The following is a 17033-nucleotide window of genomic DNA, read 5'->3' on the forward strand; positions in this document are numbered from 1 at the left end:
ATTAGAGTATCTCCTAGGGTTTATAAGCTAGCTTTAGTAATTAATTACTGCGAGCTAAGTTTAGCACTTTCTAAACCCTTTAAAATATATACTATAGGCTAAATATTAAGACCCTTATTCTCTAAGTTATAGGATATATTAATACTGCTATTTATATTGCTAAATTAAGTAATTTAAACTATAAGGAATAGAGGTTCTTAAAGGTTATTAATAAATTACTCTACTAATAATTATAATAAGAAAGATAGCAGCTTTATATATTTAGCTTAGAGAAGGGTTTACTAGCAAAATAAAGGGTTAACTATTATAATAAAGGGTTTAACTAGTATAAAGAAAGGTCTATGCTAAAGGGTTTTAATAGTAAAGAGTTTATATAAATAGAAAAATAATAAGATATATATTATATTAAAACAGATTACTAGCTTTTAATAAAATAATAATCTAGAGCCTATTTATATTCTAAATCTTAAGCACTTCTTAGCTTTATCTTATATAAATCTTAAAAGCAGGGAGAGTAAGGTTTAACTAATTACCTCGGTATTATATTTAGATTTGGGGCTTCGCTATAGTCTTATAAGCTTATACCCTAGCGGGGAGCTAGGAGCATAATACTAATCTATTAAAATTAATACTTAGAATCTCTTAAATAAATAATATATTTTCTTTTTATCTTTTAATATATAAAATTATCTAACTCTATTATTATTATAGTCTACTTATAATTTCTTAAAATAGGGAAATAGTATATTTCTTATTTACTTTATTTAACTAAGACTATTTAAACTATTTAAAAAAGCCTTAGCTAAATACTCTTTAGAGGTTTATATTAGGTTATAAATATATAGTCCTTTTAATATTTTTATAAAATATAGAATCTTAATATTTAATCCTTATAGATAAGAGGGTAAGCTCTCTATATTACCCTATTAAAATTAGTTAAGACTAAGTATAAAATAATAATAAATAAATTTTATATATATATTATTAAGATTATATAAAAAGGCCTTATATACTTATTTTTAATAGGAGATTTATTCTATATTATAGTTTTTAATACTATTAAATACTAGGATAAGGCTATAAATAACTTAAAATATATTATGTTTAAGATAGAGAAAACTGCTATTATATTAATTATTCTAAGTTTAAAAATAAGATTTTTAAAAAAGTAATTGCCTAAATAGTTATTATAAGTTTTAGGGATATTATTAATAATATAGTAGATGCTATAATAAGATTAATTACTAATTTATAGCTAAACCTCTTAGTCTATATTAGTTAAAGTTTATAATATTTTTAGTCTTAAAGAGAGGAGTATATAATAGCTAATTTATAGTCTATTTCTATAGCTTATCTCTATAGTATAATAAATATATTATAATAAATAGATAGACTTATCTTTTTATAAATAAGTTAATCTGCTATTTATTATTTTTATAAATAAAGAGATTACTTATTAATTAATTACACTAAATCTATAGATTATATATTAAATAAAGATAAAAAGAGTTTAATAAAATATATTATCCCTACTATTAGCAATTTAAAAATAGATATAAATATAAATAATATAGAAGATAAAGGATAGAAGTCTAAATTAAAGCAGAAGTATAAGAAGAGGCTAGCTAATATATCTAATAATAAAAAAAAGATTAAATTAATTAATAAAGGATTAGGGTATTAAAAAAAAGAGAATTAAGACTTCTTATAATATTGCTATTATATTATCTAATACTATTAAAGATTTTAAAGGCCTTATATTATTTTTTATTAAATTAAAGAAAGAATAATTATCTTTAAGAAAGAAGATATAATATAATTAGCAATACTTATTATTATAATTATACTAGAAGTAAAGAATTATTAAATACTTAATACTAAGTATGAATTTATAAAGGCTTATTTATATATATATTATTATATCTCTATTTATTTTCTCTCCTTATTTTATTAGTTTCTTTTTTTTTTTATTTTTTTAAGATTATATATTAATCTAAACAATAAATACTAGTTTTATATAGTATATTAAGGCCACAATTATATTAGCAGTAATTAGATTAGTATAGTACTTGATTATTAAGTTTCTCTCTTTTTAAGCAGTTGTATTGCAAGTTGCAGAATATATATATACAGTAAGACTACAGAGTTTAGAAGTCCACAAAATCAATCAACCTTTCCGCACAGGAAATCAAATAACTAAATGCATAGGATAAAGCTCCCGGACGAAGTAGTCTTAAGGAGATACGTCACGTTTATAAGCGAGTCATTTTAAGGTCTCGAGTCTATTGTAAGCTGCGGGTACGAAGGGCAAGGTTCTATTGTCCTGCTGTCTTGTTCTTCGGGCCTTCTCCCGTATTCTAAAGGTATGTGTGCTGTGAGTTATTGTCAATAATGTAAGGCAATCACAATAGATATTGTATACAGACTGTCCCGAGTCATCCTTCTATTTGCTAGGTAGGCGCTGTACGTACATATGTGCATGCGTCGATGAAAATCAGACAAGAACCGAGGGCGATGACAGGGACAGGAAAGAAAAGATACAGAAGAATAGAGATGGCAACTAAAAATATCTACGGTAGAAATAACTCGCTTTAACAAGGTTGAGAGCGAGGACAGAATCGTGTAGGTAAAGCGAACCGCTAGGTATGGACATCCAATGCAATGAATGGTATCTGAAAACGCCGGCTGATGCATGAGATGCTTCCTTTCGATCATCATGATGCAAACAAATCCCCAAACAGCGGCCATGACCTGGACCACTAGGGATGATTGTGAAAGAAATCGGACATCTTCTCCGGCCATACTTATAGTTGAATAAGATCGACCTCCGAAAAGTCCGGGGGGCTACGACTGAATATTGTGCGGCCCTTTCCGTCCAGGGCTTGGTATTCGTTACTGATCCAGATGTGCTTGCTGAATCGCTGCGTACGGTAGATCTCGTCGTCGCTGACACCAAGATCATCCCGGGGAATCCAAATGACAGGGCGTTTGGCCCGCAAAGCCTCGTGTTGGAACGCGCGCTGTACCAACTGATCACGCTCGTCGGGAGTCAGATCCTCCAGCTCGTCGTGAATGCCAGAGAACAGCGCCTGGCCAATCCTGTTGGTTGGGGGAGCTTGGGCTTCCTGGTCTTCAGCTAACTTTTCACGCATACGCCGAATTGTAGGCATTGTGGTGTCTGAATTCGCGGCAAAGTATTTCGAGCGTCGGTTGCGATTGTTCGTTCGATCTGCCCATGTTTGACGATGGATGAACTTGGTGGCATCACCTAGCTTGTCGATTGTCTTGTCCACCGTCTTGGCAATCGAGCTTCCACGATTATGCTTCCGTTTTTGCTTCTCTGCCTCGATCTCTTTCATCTCGATCTCTTGTGCTCGTTCGTTCTCTTCGCGCTCTGCTCGCTCGCGGTCTGCCAGTTCATGCTCTATGCTTTCACGCTGCTCATCTTCATCGTCATCAGCGGGCATGCCGAGCCTGATCCTCTGTGCCCTAGCAAATTCTTCGTCTCGGCGGACGGCGTCATCTTCCAGGGTGATGGGAAGATAGCGAATAAGAGGATGAAAGGCTTCGTTAAAGAGATACTGGAAGCCGACAGTGAGAACCATGACGACAATCATGCAAATGGCTTGACCATCGCAAGCAACGTCACCGTTCGCGTCCCGGACCAAGAAGAACATGCCAATCAAGGAAAGCTCCATGACGTAGATACCGGTAAAGAGCTGATTGATGGCTTTGGGGAAAAGCAGACCACCAGTATCGAAACGGAACTTGGTCACATAGAGGGTGTTATATCTATACACGAACCAGAACAGGCTGAAGGTGATTACGTTGAACACCAGGATGAGGGGTGCAATAACGCAATAGATCAAACCTATCAGCAGATCAGAGTTGAGGCCACAGAGTATTTTAATAGCAGAGGCACTCACCGATGGAAGCAAGGGTCGTGTAGACAGGGAAGAAAGTGCCCCATTGCATCTGGTTTAAGTTCGTCGTCCGAGCCCATTTCATCCTGGCCGTGTTATCCAGTATGGGTGCCAAGATGAACCAACTGATCAGATTCCAGATCTGTACCAGTGCACCAGCACTAACGGACAAGGCTTGCAGAATCATGTAAGAAAAGAAATAGTTGCTGGACTTGGGGATATTCTCGGCCAGGAGATTTGGCCAGCTAGTAATGTCTGTCAGGGAATTAAAGATGGTCGAAAAACTGGATGCGACAGCTACGACCAAGAACAGTTGCACAAAGAGAAAGGCAAAGTAATAATTCTGGACAGTCAGTTCAACAGCCATGCCTGTGTGGACTCCTTGTGTCTTTGAAAGGAACCGCAGCATGATGGGGAGTATAGCCATAAGGATGGCAAGGAAAAGAGGAGGCAGAATACCCTGGATAGCAGAGAGAAACCAGTTCGGGAGCTTGCTGAGCCAAGCGAGCCAGGGGACTCGCCCTTCGAGATATGCGAGTTGAGATAGCAGACCAGTAAACGCAACCGGGAACGCCCATCCGACAACCATCGCGCAGACGATGATAATTACACCAAACGTCCGCAGATACCGCTCCCACCACTTGATTGACATGTTATCCCAGATGACATCGTCAGGTGAAATCTCGACGATACGAGGCGCCATTTGCTTCGGAATGTGGTGACTGACGGCTTGACAGGCCATGTGAGCAGCGACTTGATGATTAAACTGGATGAAGGCCGAATTCATCAACGGGAACTTCTCCGGCTCCTGCTGGTCCATTTCGATTTCCAGGTTCAGGCGTGCGACCTCTTTCCGGCAGTAATTTATCGTGTCGACTTTCTTTCCCACCAGAGGCAGCGAGGGCATCCAACTAAGACCGAAGATGGGCAACCGCATCGTCTCCCGATCTTTTTCCTTGATATACTTCTTCCACAACGGCTCCCCATAGTCACCGTCCTCAAATTCTTCGTTGTACGCAATTGGATACTCCTGTCCTTCCACTTGATCTCCCTCCCTCGCGTTACCGTCAGCGGCCGTCTTTATCTCCTGCTGCATCTCCCGCGATTCCCGTTTTCTCTCCGAGTCCATGGTGCTTCTCGGGGATTCAGGGGCCGTCAAAGGCTGCTCGTCCCCGTGAGGGTCTGGTGCCGTTTTAGCGCTGCGCTTGGAGGTGTTGGATGAGTTCCGCTTCCAAAACGGCCTTCCACCGTCCGAGTATGACCTCTGCCTCTCAGACTCGTGAGGCTTGTCTGCATCGAACGGCTGGCGTTCTGCTGCGCTGTTGCTGGCAGTCGCCGCACGACGTTCAGCGCTGGGGGTTCGATGGAAATGATAGCCGGGTCCTACGCCATCGCCAATCGCATCGTCCTGGGTTTCCTCGTCCGGTCCTGTCGTTATATCGGGAACAAACCCATTCATTCTCGCTAGTTTCTCATCCAGCCCTCCCTCGACCTTCCTCGCTTCACCAAAGACCGCCTGGCCAACTTTCCCGACACCGTGGCCGACTGCATCAAAACCATTTCCTACAACAGGCATGAAACCACGCTTTTGTCGCGAGTCTCCTGTGGCGAGGCGCGAGGTCGATTCGCCCGCCAGCGCATCGTCGATGGTGTGGGCTACCTGATGCGGATTGCCCGAGCTCACGCCAGCATCCATTGCCAGATGAGAAGCTCGTCGATTAGCTGCCTCTTGCTCCCGATTTGCCACCTCCTTGACACTCTTTCCTGCCTTCTTTGCTTCCACCTTGGCCATCTTGATCTGAGCTTTTTTGCATTTCTTGATCAATGCGGTCTCCGCATCCTCCAACGCCAAGGCAAGTTGGTTTCGCAATTTAACCTTCTCGCTCAGTTCGTCGAAGTTCCGGTTGATCCAGATGTTACGAATCCCACCGGGGAAAACATCAAATAACGAGTCCAGCATCTCTACTGACAGCCAACGTTGTGGTATGGCAGTGACCAAGACAGTCGTTGCCGACGCTCGCAGACGATGTTGGGGGGATGTCAAATAGGCCTGTCGTAGACGTATATAGCCACGCATTTCGTCGAAGAAGACCGCGCACACGTAGATCACGACGATAACGGCCAGGACGAGATGAGCCCAATATCGGTGTGTATGATGCGGGTCGACGTTACCCCATGCCAGCTGATCCAGCCCGGTGACATTCCACCGGGTACTGTTCACGGAGTTGGGATTCTCAAGGTTCTGATCTCTCCCGCCAACCTTGTTCAATGGTATCAGGATGGGGAGCAGCAGAATGGCCAGCGGCACGAATATCTTGAGCAGCATGCGGAGATAGCGCAGGAAGAAGAAAGCGTCCAGGCCGCATTTTTGGATAAACTCCGAATTGCTTGTGCCAAACACGGGGGCTATCCATCGTACCAGGCCTGGGGGTGAAGGCCGCGTCCGCTCTCGATCCGGAACCAGGTACGTTCGTGGTTGACTGTGTAAGAGCTCTTGGTCAGCTACTCCCTCCCTGCATCTTCAGCAAGCGGATACGGTCAATGAACACTTACTAGATACGGGTCAGCTTCCCCTTGAGGAACAAGAAGAGCAGGAACTCTATCGCGAAGACGATAATACCAGTGGCCAAGGAAGCTACAAAAGTCGTGATAGAGATTCCCTGCTTGCGCTGTCCGGCACCACTGACGTCGTTCAAGGCGCTGCCCAGGTCCCCTCCCGCCATCTTGAGCTGGCTCCTAGGTCATTTAAAGGTCCTCCTGCGGGGGGAGGGATCACTGCAGAATAGTCCAATGGTCTCTGGTTAACCTAAAACGGGTGTCCCTCGCAGAAACCTGTCCAAATTTGATAAAGATAGTCTCTAAGGAGCGATGCGGAGGTGAAACGGTGAAACGGTTTGGTGAAGAGGGTCTAGACGATCTGCTATAGCCCCGGCATGGGTCGATCTCGACTATGCGTCCACGAATAGGGCCGGTCTGTCGTTGTTCAATTTGGCTGGGAAACCGATGCTGGTCCTCGTGGACGAAGAAGTCTCCGGGGTGGATCTGGTTTTTAAGAAATAGCCCTGGCTGCCAACATGCGCCGTGCTTCAAAGGTGAATACCCAAGATTTCATGACAACAGTGGCTCAACGAACGAGAACAGTTGGCGCCGGTGATCAACAACGATAGAGTCGCTTCCGCTTTTCATTCGCTCCCTGACCGGTATCGAGCGCTCGCCGGCCGGTTTGACTTTGGAGCTTCTTGGATCGGTCGGGGGTAGCTAGTTAACCGTAATCTAGCTAGAATGATGGGATGACATCAAGCGCCTGCTGAAACGCCGGATTGTGGCGCTGGGCTGGCTATTTGTTTCGCTTGGGCGAGCAGCACAGGCCACTATAGGACGCCAGAAAGCGACGCCAAACATTAGCAGATGCCAAAGCCCGCCGGGCAAACGGTAATACGGGGGCGTCCATTGACAGCAAACTTTGTGGCATACTCTCTGTGACAGCTAAAACAAAGAGAGCGCTGTGAATTGCTGTCAAGAACCACCACCACCAGGGAAACAAAGTAACAGCTCCTTTGTTAGAGACTTAGAGACAGACATCGTTACTCGCCCAAGATTGAGATTGAGATTGCCCAATGATCGACTTTCCATCGCGCCAGGAGGGGATTCTGCCCCCTGATTGGACAGAAGCATCCAGGGGTCACATGGAGTGGCTTGCCTCTGGTGGCGGTGCAAGAACCATGTGGTGCGCCACAGACTGCACGTGATACAACATCATGTGACTGTCTGACCGGAACGCGTGTTCCCAAAGAGGAAGTACTTTACACGCTTCCTCACGCGTTCCCGACGCGTTGCCCAGCAGAACTCCACCGCTCTCCCTCGCTGCACCGAGATGATTATTTTGCCTTCGCAGGACCTCATTCTTCCCCTCCACCACCCTCACCCCGCCCATAACCACACTTCCAGGCGGCCACAACATGTCTTCTCCGGCTTCAAATCGTCGTCGAGGGCAGTCCGCCAGGGACTCGGCCACCGCATCGCCTGCCCGCTCAACACGCTCCCAGCAGCAGCCCCCCTCCAGCAGCCCTGCGCCTGCCGCAATGGATAATCAGTCGCAGACGGCCACACCACGGGCCTCAAGGCGCCTGAGAGAAGAGGCAGCTGTGCAGTCTTCCTCTCCGATGTTCTATCGATCGTCCTCGCCGCCCGGAGGGACCCAGCAGTCGAACGGGTCCAGAATGGAGCCTAGTTCCCCAGTCAGGGCATCATCGAATGCGGACGATGGAGAAGCCACCCCTCGAGGCAACAGACAGGCAATGAGAGGTAAGAGAGGCTAGAACAATGTTCATGTAGTGACGGGAACACAAAAGACTGACAGAAGACTAGATTCGTCTCCAATCCGGTACATGTCCAGTTCCAGCCCGACACGGGCCAGCAACCGTCGAGAGCCACGCTCCGATATCCCCAGCAGCAGCAGTGGCCTATTCGTGCGTTCCACGAGGTCAGGCTTTTCTGCATATCAGCCGGCTCCCGCGCGACGCGGAGACATTCATTCAGACGCTTTCGGCTCCACGCCGAACCGTCGTCGTAGGCTCTTCGTGGACGCCAATGGTATGCCTGTCGCGGATGGCGAACCTCGTTCCGATGCGACCTTCTCCAACGTCCACCCGGGCACATCAGAGGCGGAGGCGCTGGGTGGTAACTCCACCCGTGTCATCTGGGGAACAAACATCTCCATCCAGGATTCCATGTCCGCCTTTAAGAACTTCCTGTACAACTACGCCAGGAAGTACCGTCTCTGGGCGGATGGTATGACGGAAGATCAGACCCGCGAAATGGGTCCGGCGGCAGAAGAGAGGGAGTATATCACCATGCTGAACAATATGCGTCAGCTCGGCGTGACGGGTCTCAACCTAGATGCCAAAAACCTCAAGGCCTATCCGTCGACGTTGAAGCTGTGGCATCAGCTCCATGCCTATCCTCAAGAAATCATCCCGTTGATGGATCAGACGGTTAAGGATGTGATGGTCGAGCTTGCCGAGAAGGAGATGGAGAGCATCATGGCACGGGGCCAACGGAACCACCCTCATGCCAGAGACAACAGCTCTGCTCCTCCAGCACCTAGTTCAGATGCCCTGATGAGCGATGCTGGCAGGGCTCCGCCAGCGGAGATCCCCGACCTGGTAGCAGAGGTCGAGAGCAAGACATTCAAGGTGCTACCATTTGGTCTGGACAAGACCGTGAACATGAGAGATCTCGATCCAGCTGGTGAGTGGCAACCATTGATAGTCGCCTGGACTCTTGCTAATGTCAATAGATATGGACAAGTTGATCAGCATTAAGGGTCTTGTTATCCGGACAACGCCGGTTATTCCTGATATGAAAGAAGGTAGGTGTTCCTCCGCGGATATCAATATACGGATGTTCACCTAAGGCTAACGCCCGACGCAGCATATTTCCGGTGCCAAACATGCGGTCACAGCGTCAAAGTCGATATTGACCGCGGAAAGATCGCGGAGCCTACCGTCTGTCCCCGACCGGTGTGTGCAGACAAAAACACGATGGAACTTGTCCACAACCGCTGTGTCTTTGCGGACAAACAGGTCATCAAGCTCCAGGAGACTCCAGACTCTGTACCGGATGGCCAAACGCCTCACTCGGTCTCGCTTTGCGCGTACGATGAGCTTGTGGATGTTTGTAAAGCCGGTGATCGTATCGAAGTGACGGGTATCTTCCGATGCAACCCTGTGCGCGTCAATCCCCGACAGCGCACGCAAAAAGCACTCTTCAAGACCTATGTCGACGTCTTGCATGTCCAAAAGGTTGATCGCAAGAAGTTGGGAATCGACGTGTCCACTGTTGAGCAGGAGTTGGCTGAGCAAGCCGCGGGAGATACGGAGCAGGTCCGCAAGATCACGGCGGAAGAAGAACAAAAGATCAAGGATACGGCTGCCCGTCCGGACGTCTATGAACTCCTCGCTCGCTCGCTCGCCCCGAGTATCTATGAGATGGATGACGTGAAGAAGGGCATTCTGCTCCAGCTCTTTGGAGGCACAAACAAGACCTTCGAGAAAGGCGGGAACCCTCGGTACAGAGGAGACATCAACGTCCTCCTCTGCGGTGATCCTTCTACGTCCAAGTCACAGCTTCTTAGATACGTTCACAAGATTGCGCCCCGAGGTGTCTATACCAGCGGCAAAGGTTCATCGGCCGTCGGTCTGACGGCTTATGTGACACGCGACCCGGAGACGCGTCAACTTGTGCTGGAGTCAGGTGCTCTTGTCCTTTCAGATGGCGGTGTCTGCTGCATTGACGAGTTTGACAAGATGAACGAGTCGACCCGGTCCGTCCTGCACGAAGTGATGGAGCAGCAAACCGTGTCCATCGCCAAGGCTGGTATCATCACCACGCTCAATGCCAGAACGAGTATTCTTGCTTCGGCCAATCCAATCGGCAGCAAGTATAACCCGAACCTCCCAGTGCCCCAGAACATCGATCTGCCTCCGACCCTGCTTTCCAGATTCGACCTTGTCTATCTGGTGCTGGATCGGGTTGATGAGCAAGAGGATCGCCGACTTGCCAAGCATCTGGTTGGCATGTATCTGGAAGACAAGCCAGAGAACGCGAGTCGCGACGAGATTCTGGTAAGTCTAAAAATCCGCTCGTCTTATCCATTTGATGCTTTTCTCACTGACGACTTGAATTGCAGCCCATCGAATTCCTTACGTCTTACATCACCTATGCCAAGACCCGCGTCCATCCGGTCCTGACACCCGCTGCTGGTAAGGCTCTAACGGATGCTTATGTTGCGATGCGCAAGTTGGGCGATGACATCCGCTCCCATGAGCGCCGAATTACTGCCACCACCCGTCAGCTGGAGTCCATGATTCGATTGTCTGAAGCACACGCGCGGATGCGTCTGTCCCCCGAGGTCACGGCTGATGATGTGGAGGAGGCCGTCCGATTGATCCGCTCCGCCCTGAAGCAAGCTGCAACCGACGCGCGCACAGGACTGATCGATATGGGCTTATTGACGGAGGGTACTAGTGCAAGTGAGCGCCGCAATCGCGAGAACATGAAGCGCAATATCCTCCGAGTCGTCGAGGAGATCGGTGGCAGCGGCGGTACGGCCCGCTGGGCTGAGGCCTACCGAAAGCTCGGTGAGCAAAGCAGCATTGAGGTGGACGGCGGCGAGTTCGCAGATGCCGTGCGAGCACTGGAGACCGAGGGACTAGTCAACGTTCTCGGGGAGGGTGCCCGGAGAAGCATTCGCCGTGTGGCGGGTACATTTTTGTAATCATCTTCTATTGCTTTGATTTTACTAGTGCTTCAGGACTTCAGCGGAGAGGAAGAGTCAGATTTCTGTGTACGGTTCACAGACGTACTCTTGATGATGAAATTAATGTTGATGCTGATATAACAACCAAAGCAAACGTGGAATGCGGGACGGGAACGGGAGGGTCGGATGATCCGGGATGGTGTTGTGTGATTTACCCTTGCTTATCATGTCCCTGCCGATTCTTACCATCTTGTCTCTTTCTCGGTGGAGTTTGAGGTGTTGATAATCATATCCCAGTTTGTTGTTCAACATGTCTATTCTGAATCTATTCATTGTTTTTAGAGATCTGGTATAACATAGTTATATGACATTTACATGCAGATTCCAGATCCAAAAAACACATAAAGCACCCGATAGGTTGTCTGCATACGCTATGACCTGCCCCGTAGATCTTTGATCTATATTTTAAGTTATCTGATTATCACAATTGATCCGAGTTATCGATCTAAGAGAGGGAGAGAGAGCCTTTACATGGTAGTCCTAGACCTAAAACTGGTTATAGACGATAAGTTATTATCAAAGGATATTATTGTCATTGATTATTATTTTACTCTGATGCCTTAGCTATCCTTGTTTAATCTCATGTGCGTTTGCACTTAATAATAGTCAAGGTCAAAGCGACTGACAAGTATTAGTTAGTATGTATTGCACACTGTAGTTATTTTCCCTTTCTACTATTGCAAACAAGAACAAGTAAATGATGGAAACTAACAGGGAATAAAGAAGCTTCGTGTTTATGTAGTACTACTGTTAACTAATATTAATCGAGAACAGAGTAAATGTTAATATGATATGATAGACACGAAGAATAATAACTGACCGACTCGGCTCTTTCTATCATCGTCATCTATCAGCGTAAAAGTAGCGAGGGCGGACCCGGTAGTACATACCATAGTGGGTTCGATTCGGTCGAGAGGCGATGTCCATTGTCTAGTCTCCCGCATAGTGGATAAGTGAGTAAGTGGGACATCCTTTTTTTTGTTTTTATCCCGTCTAATTAATAATGTCATGCTCACTTACGCTTATTTGCTCATTTACGGGAACAAGGTTTTGCATATAGACGGCCATTCTGGGATCTCGATTTAGTATTATTAGTTAAGAGTCCTTTGTTGTATGGTAGTTGGTATGGTTCTATATTATTCTTCCCTATGGTATCTAAGACTTTCGCGCCCGATTACAGTAAGCCAGGGCCGAGAACCGCCCTGTGGGTAGTTTTAAATATTATTTTTTTTGGCCTCTGCGAGAGCTTTTTGTGTGAGATTTCTAGTGCCATTGCGGAATGCTATCGATTGGTGTGGTCACTGTGGTGTGGCTGCTGGCTGCGCTTCTGGGTTCCGTTAATGCGCTGGGGCAGAATGGCTGGGAAGATCACACTGATCTTCCTCTTTAAATTTAATGTGAGGGTTTGTGTCACTGTCACCACTGGCCAGGTGTTCAGTGAGGAAGGAGATGGATGGGGTGATGTGCGCATCTCCAGTTCTCAACAGATCCAGGTACGGTCGCGAGCATTTCTGAAGCTACGTAGTATTCTTGTTATTATTCTTCTTCTTCCACAGTCGACTTACGTAGCTCAACCGTGGCTGCGAATGTTTAAGCTCCCTTAGCGAGTCGAGCAGGAAAAGCCACCTGGTAGAGAGGGGCGAATGAAAGAGTCGGGACAGCGAGCATGACGGCGGCAGGTGCAGTAGTGTAGAAGTAGAAGGAGATGGATAGTTCGACTCTGATATTTAGCCTAGTCTAGGGTCTGTTAGCACGACGGCAGCCGTCAGGGAGAAAAAGAGCAGGCCAGTTTGCTTGAGAGAGACAGACGGCATCTCGATCTCAGAGAGAGCAAGCGATCGATCGATCGATCAGGGATTTCAGCGCGGTGTGGTCCGTATGTGGTCCAAGTCCTCTTAAGAATTATTTTAGATCGTAGGGAAATCAACGATCCCGGGCGAGTGAAACAGATGAAACAGATCTGGTCAGTTTCTCGACTACGGAGTAGTTAATAATTCGTAGTCTCGCCAGGGATGCGGACACGTGCGGTGATGAGTGGCTTCCGGTTGCGGTGAGGGAGCCGGAACAATCAGAATAGAAATAATTGATCAATTAATTGAGTTAGCACCTCCAGATGGCGACAAGAAAGACAAGAACAAGAATCGAATCGGTGGAGCAGGACATCTGCTGGTTTTCTCCCGCGGTTCCTTGACTCTGGCTGGTCGATCGAGTTGCCTTTTCCCCAGATATAACCAGGTAGATAGTCTACTTACTGCTCGCCCGCGGTTCCCTACTTAGCTAGCCAGGTCTGGTATGTACCTACGATCCACGAGTTAGTGATAACTGCACCTCTGCAACCTCCCCCCGCGCATCGATCGACTTTTCCCTACGATTCTTGCTCCTTCATTCCTCGCATCCCCTTGACATCTTTTCCCCCGTCTTTCCAGCAATTGGACCATCGAGCTCTAGTTCCCCTCGAGCATCGACAGGGTACCGCTTCCCCAAGCTCGACCCAGGTACTCGCATTGCCGACGGAGGGGGGCGCCCACCTTTGTGACAAGACTCTTGCTCTCAGCACCGGAGCTGACTCGAGGGCGTGCCCAATATGAGGTAAATCCATCTACAACGCTTTATCAGCCATGGTCCCGGTCCGCCAGACTCAATCGGCGTCACGCTAATACGTTATCATCGCAGATTCGGGGAGCAGCTACAGTCGTCCCTGATCAAGGAATGGACATGGCACTACATCGCCTACGATGACCTCAAGAAGGCGCTCAAGACCGACTATGTCACTCCGCCAACGCCGCAGAACCCGAAGCCCGACCGGAAACCGTGGACGGAAGACGACGAGAAACGCTTCGTCGCCCTGCTAGAGGGTGACCTGGACAAGGTCTTTACCTTTCAGAAACTCAAACGTGACGAGATCGTCCGCCGTATCCAAGCCAGTGAGGGGGATGTCAACGAGGTCGTCTCGCGGATAGAACAGGGGGATCCTCCCACTGATGAGGAGTTCTTCCTACTTGAGGAAGACTTAAGTGATATCATCGCCGACGTGCACGACCTGGCCAAATTCACCCAACTCAACTACACCGGCTTCCAGAAGATCATCAAGAAGCACGACGTACGTGGACTTCTCTTCAATGGGCTTTCCCTTCGGGATTTTTCTCTTAAAACTAACCGTCACAGAAACAAACCGGATGGCATCTCAAGCCGGTCTTTGCAGCGCGCTTGAAGGCCAAGCCTTTCTTCCAAGACAACTACGATGCGTTTGTGGTGAAGCTGTCCAAGCTGTATGACCTGGTGCGGACCAAGGGAAACCCCGTGAAGGGCAACAGTGCCGCCGGCGGAGAACAGCAGAACTTTATCCGCCAGACCACCAAGTACTGGGTGCACCCGGACAATATCACTGAACTGAAGCTCATCATCCTAAAGGTATGCTTTTTTTTATCTTGATTTTCTCCCTTCCCATAGGACAGCTATTGACGGCAGCATCAACAGCATCTCCCTGTGCTCGTCTTCAACCCCAGCAAGGAATTCGAGGAGAAAGACTCGGCCATCACATCCATCTACTTTGACAACACAGATACGTGGGAGCTGTACACCGGGCGGTTGAAGAAGACGGAGGGTGCAGAGGCCATCCGTCTACGTTGGTATGGCGGGATGGAAAATGATCAGATCTTCGTGGAGCGGAAAACGCATCGAGAGGACTGGACGGGAGAGAAATCAGTCAAAGCTCGGTTCCCGATGAAGGAGAAGCATGTCAATGCGTACTTGTCGGGCCAGATGAGCGTGGAGAGCATCTTTGAGAAGGCCCGGAAACAGGGCAAGAAGTCGGAGAAGGAAATCGCTGAATGGGAGCAACTAGCCCGCGAGATTCAATATCGTGTCATCACCAGGAAACTGGAGCCAGTGACGCGGACATTCTATCACCGCACTGCTTTCCAGCTCCCCGGAGACGCCAGAGTCCGGATTTCGCTGGATACGGAGTTGACTATGGTCAGGGAAGACAATCTGGATGGCCGTCGTAGATCGGGGGACAACTGGCGCCGTACGGACATCGGAATCGATTGGCCATTCTCCCAGCTGCCCCCTGAGGACGTTGAGAGATTTCCTTACGCCGTCCTGGAAGTGAAGCTCCAGACCCAAGCTGGCCAGGAGCCTCCGCAGTGGATTCGCGAACTCGTGGCCAGTCACCTCGTCGAAGCTGTTCCCAAGTTCAGCAAGTTCATCCACGGCACAGCAACCCTCTTCCCAGACCGTATTAATCTCCTCCCCTACTGGATGCCGCAAATGGATGTCGATATCCGGAAGCCGCGGACGCGTGCCTTCGGCATCCAACGACCGCCGCCCGTCGCTAGCCTATCCACCAGTGATGACCCCGAGGAGGATGAGACAGAAGACGAAGACCAGATTGACTCCGCCACCCGTAACGGAAGGCCGCGGCCGGTTGTGTCCTCAGATGGCCACTTGCTCCCACCAACAGACCCATCACGCGGAGCAGCGGCGCAGCAGCGAGGCCAGAATGGTCTGTTCGAAGAGAATGGCAATAGTCTCGATGTCGAAGAACGGGTTGCCGCCCAGTGGCCTGAGGATGAGGACGATTATCCCCTGTATGACTCGGACTACGAAAGTGAAGGCTCAGAGGAGCTTGAGGAGGCTCGACGGATTGGTGGAATGCACTACCGGAAACAACTGCTCAAACACTATGCTCGGAAGGCTGGAAATCTCGCCCTCAATGCGGTCCAAGCCATTGTTCCACGACCGAGAGCAACCCAGATTCCCCCGCAAGAAGACTCGAATCGCATTGCCGTCCTAGGCAATAAGCGCATCGCCAAGCGATTCTATGCGCCCAAGGGAAAGCGTGAGTGCTGTCGATACATCCTGCGTGTGTGTCGTTCAAAACTGTTCCCGCTAACTTGTAACTAGGTATCCATGTCCCCGTGCGTGTCGAACCCAAGGTATACTTCGCAGCGGAGAGAACCTTCCTCTCTTGGCTGGAGTTCTCGATCATCCTGGGTTCTATTGCCGCGGCGCTTCTGAATTTCGGCAATGACACCGTTACTCTCTCTTCGTCGTGGGCATTCACCATCCTCGCCGCTTTGGCGCTCCTCTACAGTTTGGTTCTCTACATCTGGCGTGTGGACAAGATCCGCAAGCGACGCGACGTCAAGCGCGTATACCACGAAGCGTGGGGTCCTACTGTCCTCTGCCTCGGTCTTGTCGCTGCCATCTGTGTCAACTTCGGTCTGCGCCTTCGAGGTGGCGGTTTCACGCTCCCCGAGAACGGTGGAAAGTTCAGCGATGGCCTCCGTGATCGCGTGGAATTGTAAAATATATATATCTCTCTCTCTATAAGTAATTCTTGTCAATGACTGATGTTTTGCTTTTTCTTTTTCTTAACGTCTTTCGACGAATGAAGTGAAGTCCCTTTCAGCTCTCAGTCTTGTACTCTATTTGGCAATATATCTCTATCTCACTTCAGGTGAGGGCTTCCATCGCATCATTCACATTATGTATACATATTTTTTTCTCTCTTCTCCCACTTTTTTTTCCCTTCGTTTTCTTTTTTTTTTTTCCTCCTCCCATTCATGCAGAATGTATGTACATATCGAACGAGGGGGGGGGGGGGGGGGAAGGAAACTATAAGCACAGCGGGGAAGATTATCTTTATTCTACTTTATGGATGAAAAGAGACTTGTCATGGATACGATAGGATTAAATGAAAATGAAATGAACTGAAATCGGAAGGAAATTTCCGAATGAAATATTACTTTACTACCTAGTTAATTATTACGTACTCGAGTCCAGAC

The 17033-nt window shown here is 47.9% G+C and overlaps 3 protein-coding genes across 3 annotated transcripts; 2 read left to right on the forward strand and 1 right to left on the reverse strand.

The window, feature by feature from the left end:
* Window positions 1-2598: 2598 nt before the first annotated feature.
* Window positions 2599-6759, reverse strand: C8Q69DRAFT_189633 (hypothetical protein). Its single transcript, XM_028625961.1, has 3 exons — window positions 6477-6759; window positions 3927-6403; window positions 2599-3871 (listed from the first exon to the last, which is right to left on the reverse strand). The coding sequence occupies exons 1-3, from the start codon at window positions 6644-6646 to the stop codon at window positions 2805-2807; spliced, it is 3714 nt and encodes a 1237-aa protein (XP_028480949.1). The 5' UTR covers window positions 6647-6759; the 3' UTR covers window positions 2599-2804.
* Window positions 6760-7882: 1123 nt separating this feature from the next.
* Window positions 7883-11202, forward strand: C8Q69DRAFT_409929 (DNA replication licensing factor MCM4; the record flags this gene model as incomplete). The annotated part of the gene is made up of 5 exons (XM_028628270.1): window positions 7883-8228; window positions 8292-9173; window positions 9223-9294; window positions 9357-10549; window positions 10615-11202. The coding sequence occupies 5 exons, from the start codon at window positions 7883-7885 to the stop codon at window positions 11200-11202; spliced, it is 3081 nt and encodes a 1026-aa protein (XP_028480950.1).
* Window positions 11203-13338: 2136 nt separating this feature from the next.
* On the forward strand, window positions 13339-16640 carry C8Q69DRAFT_189659 (putative vacuolar transporter chaperone). The gene is made up of 5 exons (XM_028625962.1): window positions 13339-13833; window positions 13918-14344; window positions 14410-14655; window positions 14722-16084; window positions 16150-16640. Exons 1-5 carry the CDS (start codon window positions 13829-13831, stop codon window positions 16551-16553), a joined length of 2445 nt encoding a protein of 814 aa, XP_028480951.1. The 5' UTR covers window positions 13339-13828; the 3' UTR covers window positions 16554-16640.
* The last annotated feature ends 393 nt before the right edge of the window (window positions 16641-17033 follow it).

This window comes from Paecilomyces variotii (genome assembly GCF_004022145.1).
Source record: "Paecilomyces variotii strain CBS 101075 chromosome Unknown C8Q69scaffold_22, whole genome shotgun sequence".
NCBI lineage: Eukaryota > Fungi > Ascomycota > Eurotiomycetes > Eurotiales > Thermoascaceae > Paecilomyces > Paecilomyces variotii.

Bases quoted from the DNA above. Each gene is read 5' to 3' on its own strand.
- C8Q69DRAFT_189659 (XM_028625962.1), top strand. The intron at 14,345-14,409 runs GTACGTGGACTT...TAACCGTCACAG, and splicing joins AGATCATCAAGAAGCACGAC to AAACAAACCGGATGGCATCT. The intron at 14,656-14,721 runs GTATGCTTTTTT...CAGCATCAACAG, and splicing joins TGAAGCTCATCATCCTAAAG to CATCTCCCTGTGCTCGTCTT.
- C8Q69DRAFT_189633 (XM_028625961.1), bottom strand. From the start codon at position 6,646: ATGGCGGGAGGGGACCTGGGCAGCGCCTTGAACGACGTCAGTGGTGCC. The intron at 6,404-6,476 runs GTAAGTGTTCAT...GCTCTTACACAG, and splicing joins GGGAAGCTGACCCGTATCTA to TCAACCACGAACGTACCTGG. The intron at 3,872-3,926 runs GTGAGTGCCTCT...ATCTGCTGATAG, and splicing joins CACGACCCTTGCTTCCATCG to GTTTGATCTATTGCGTTATT.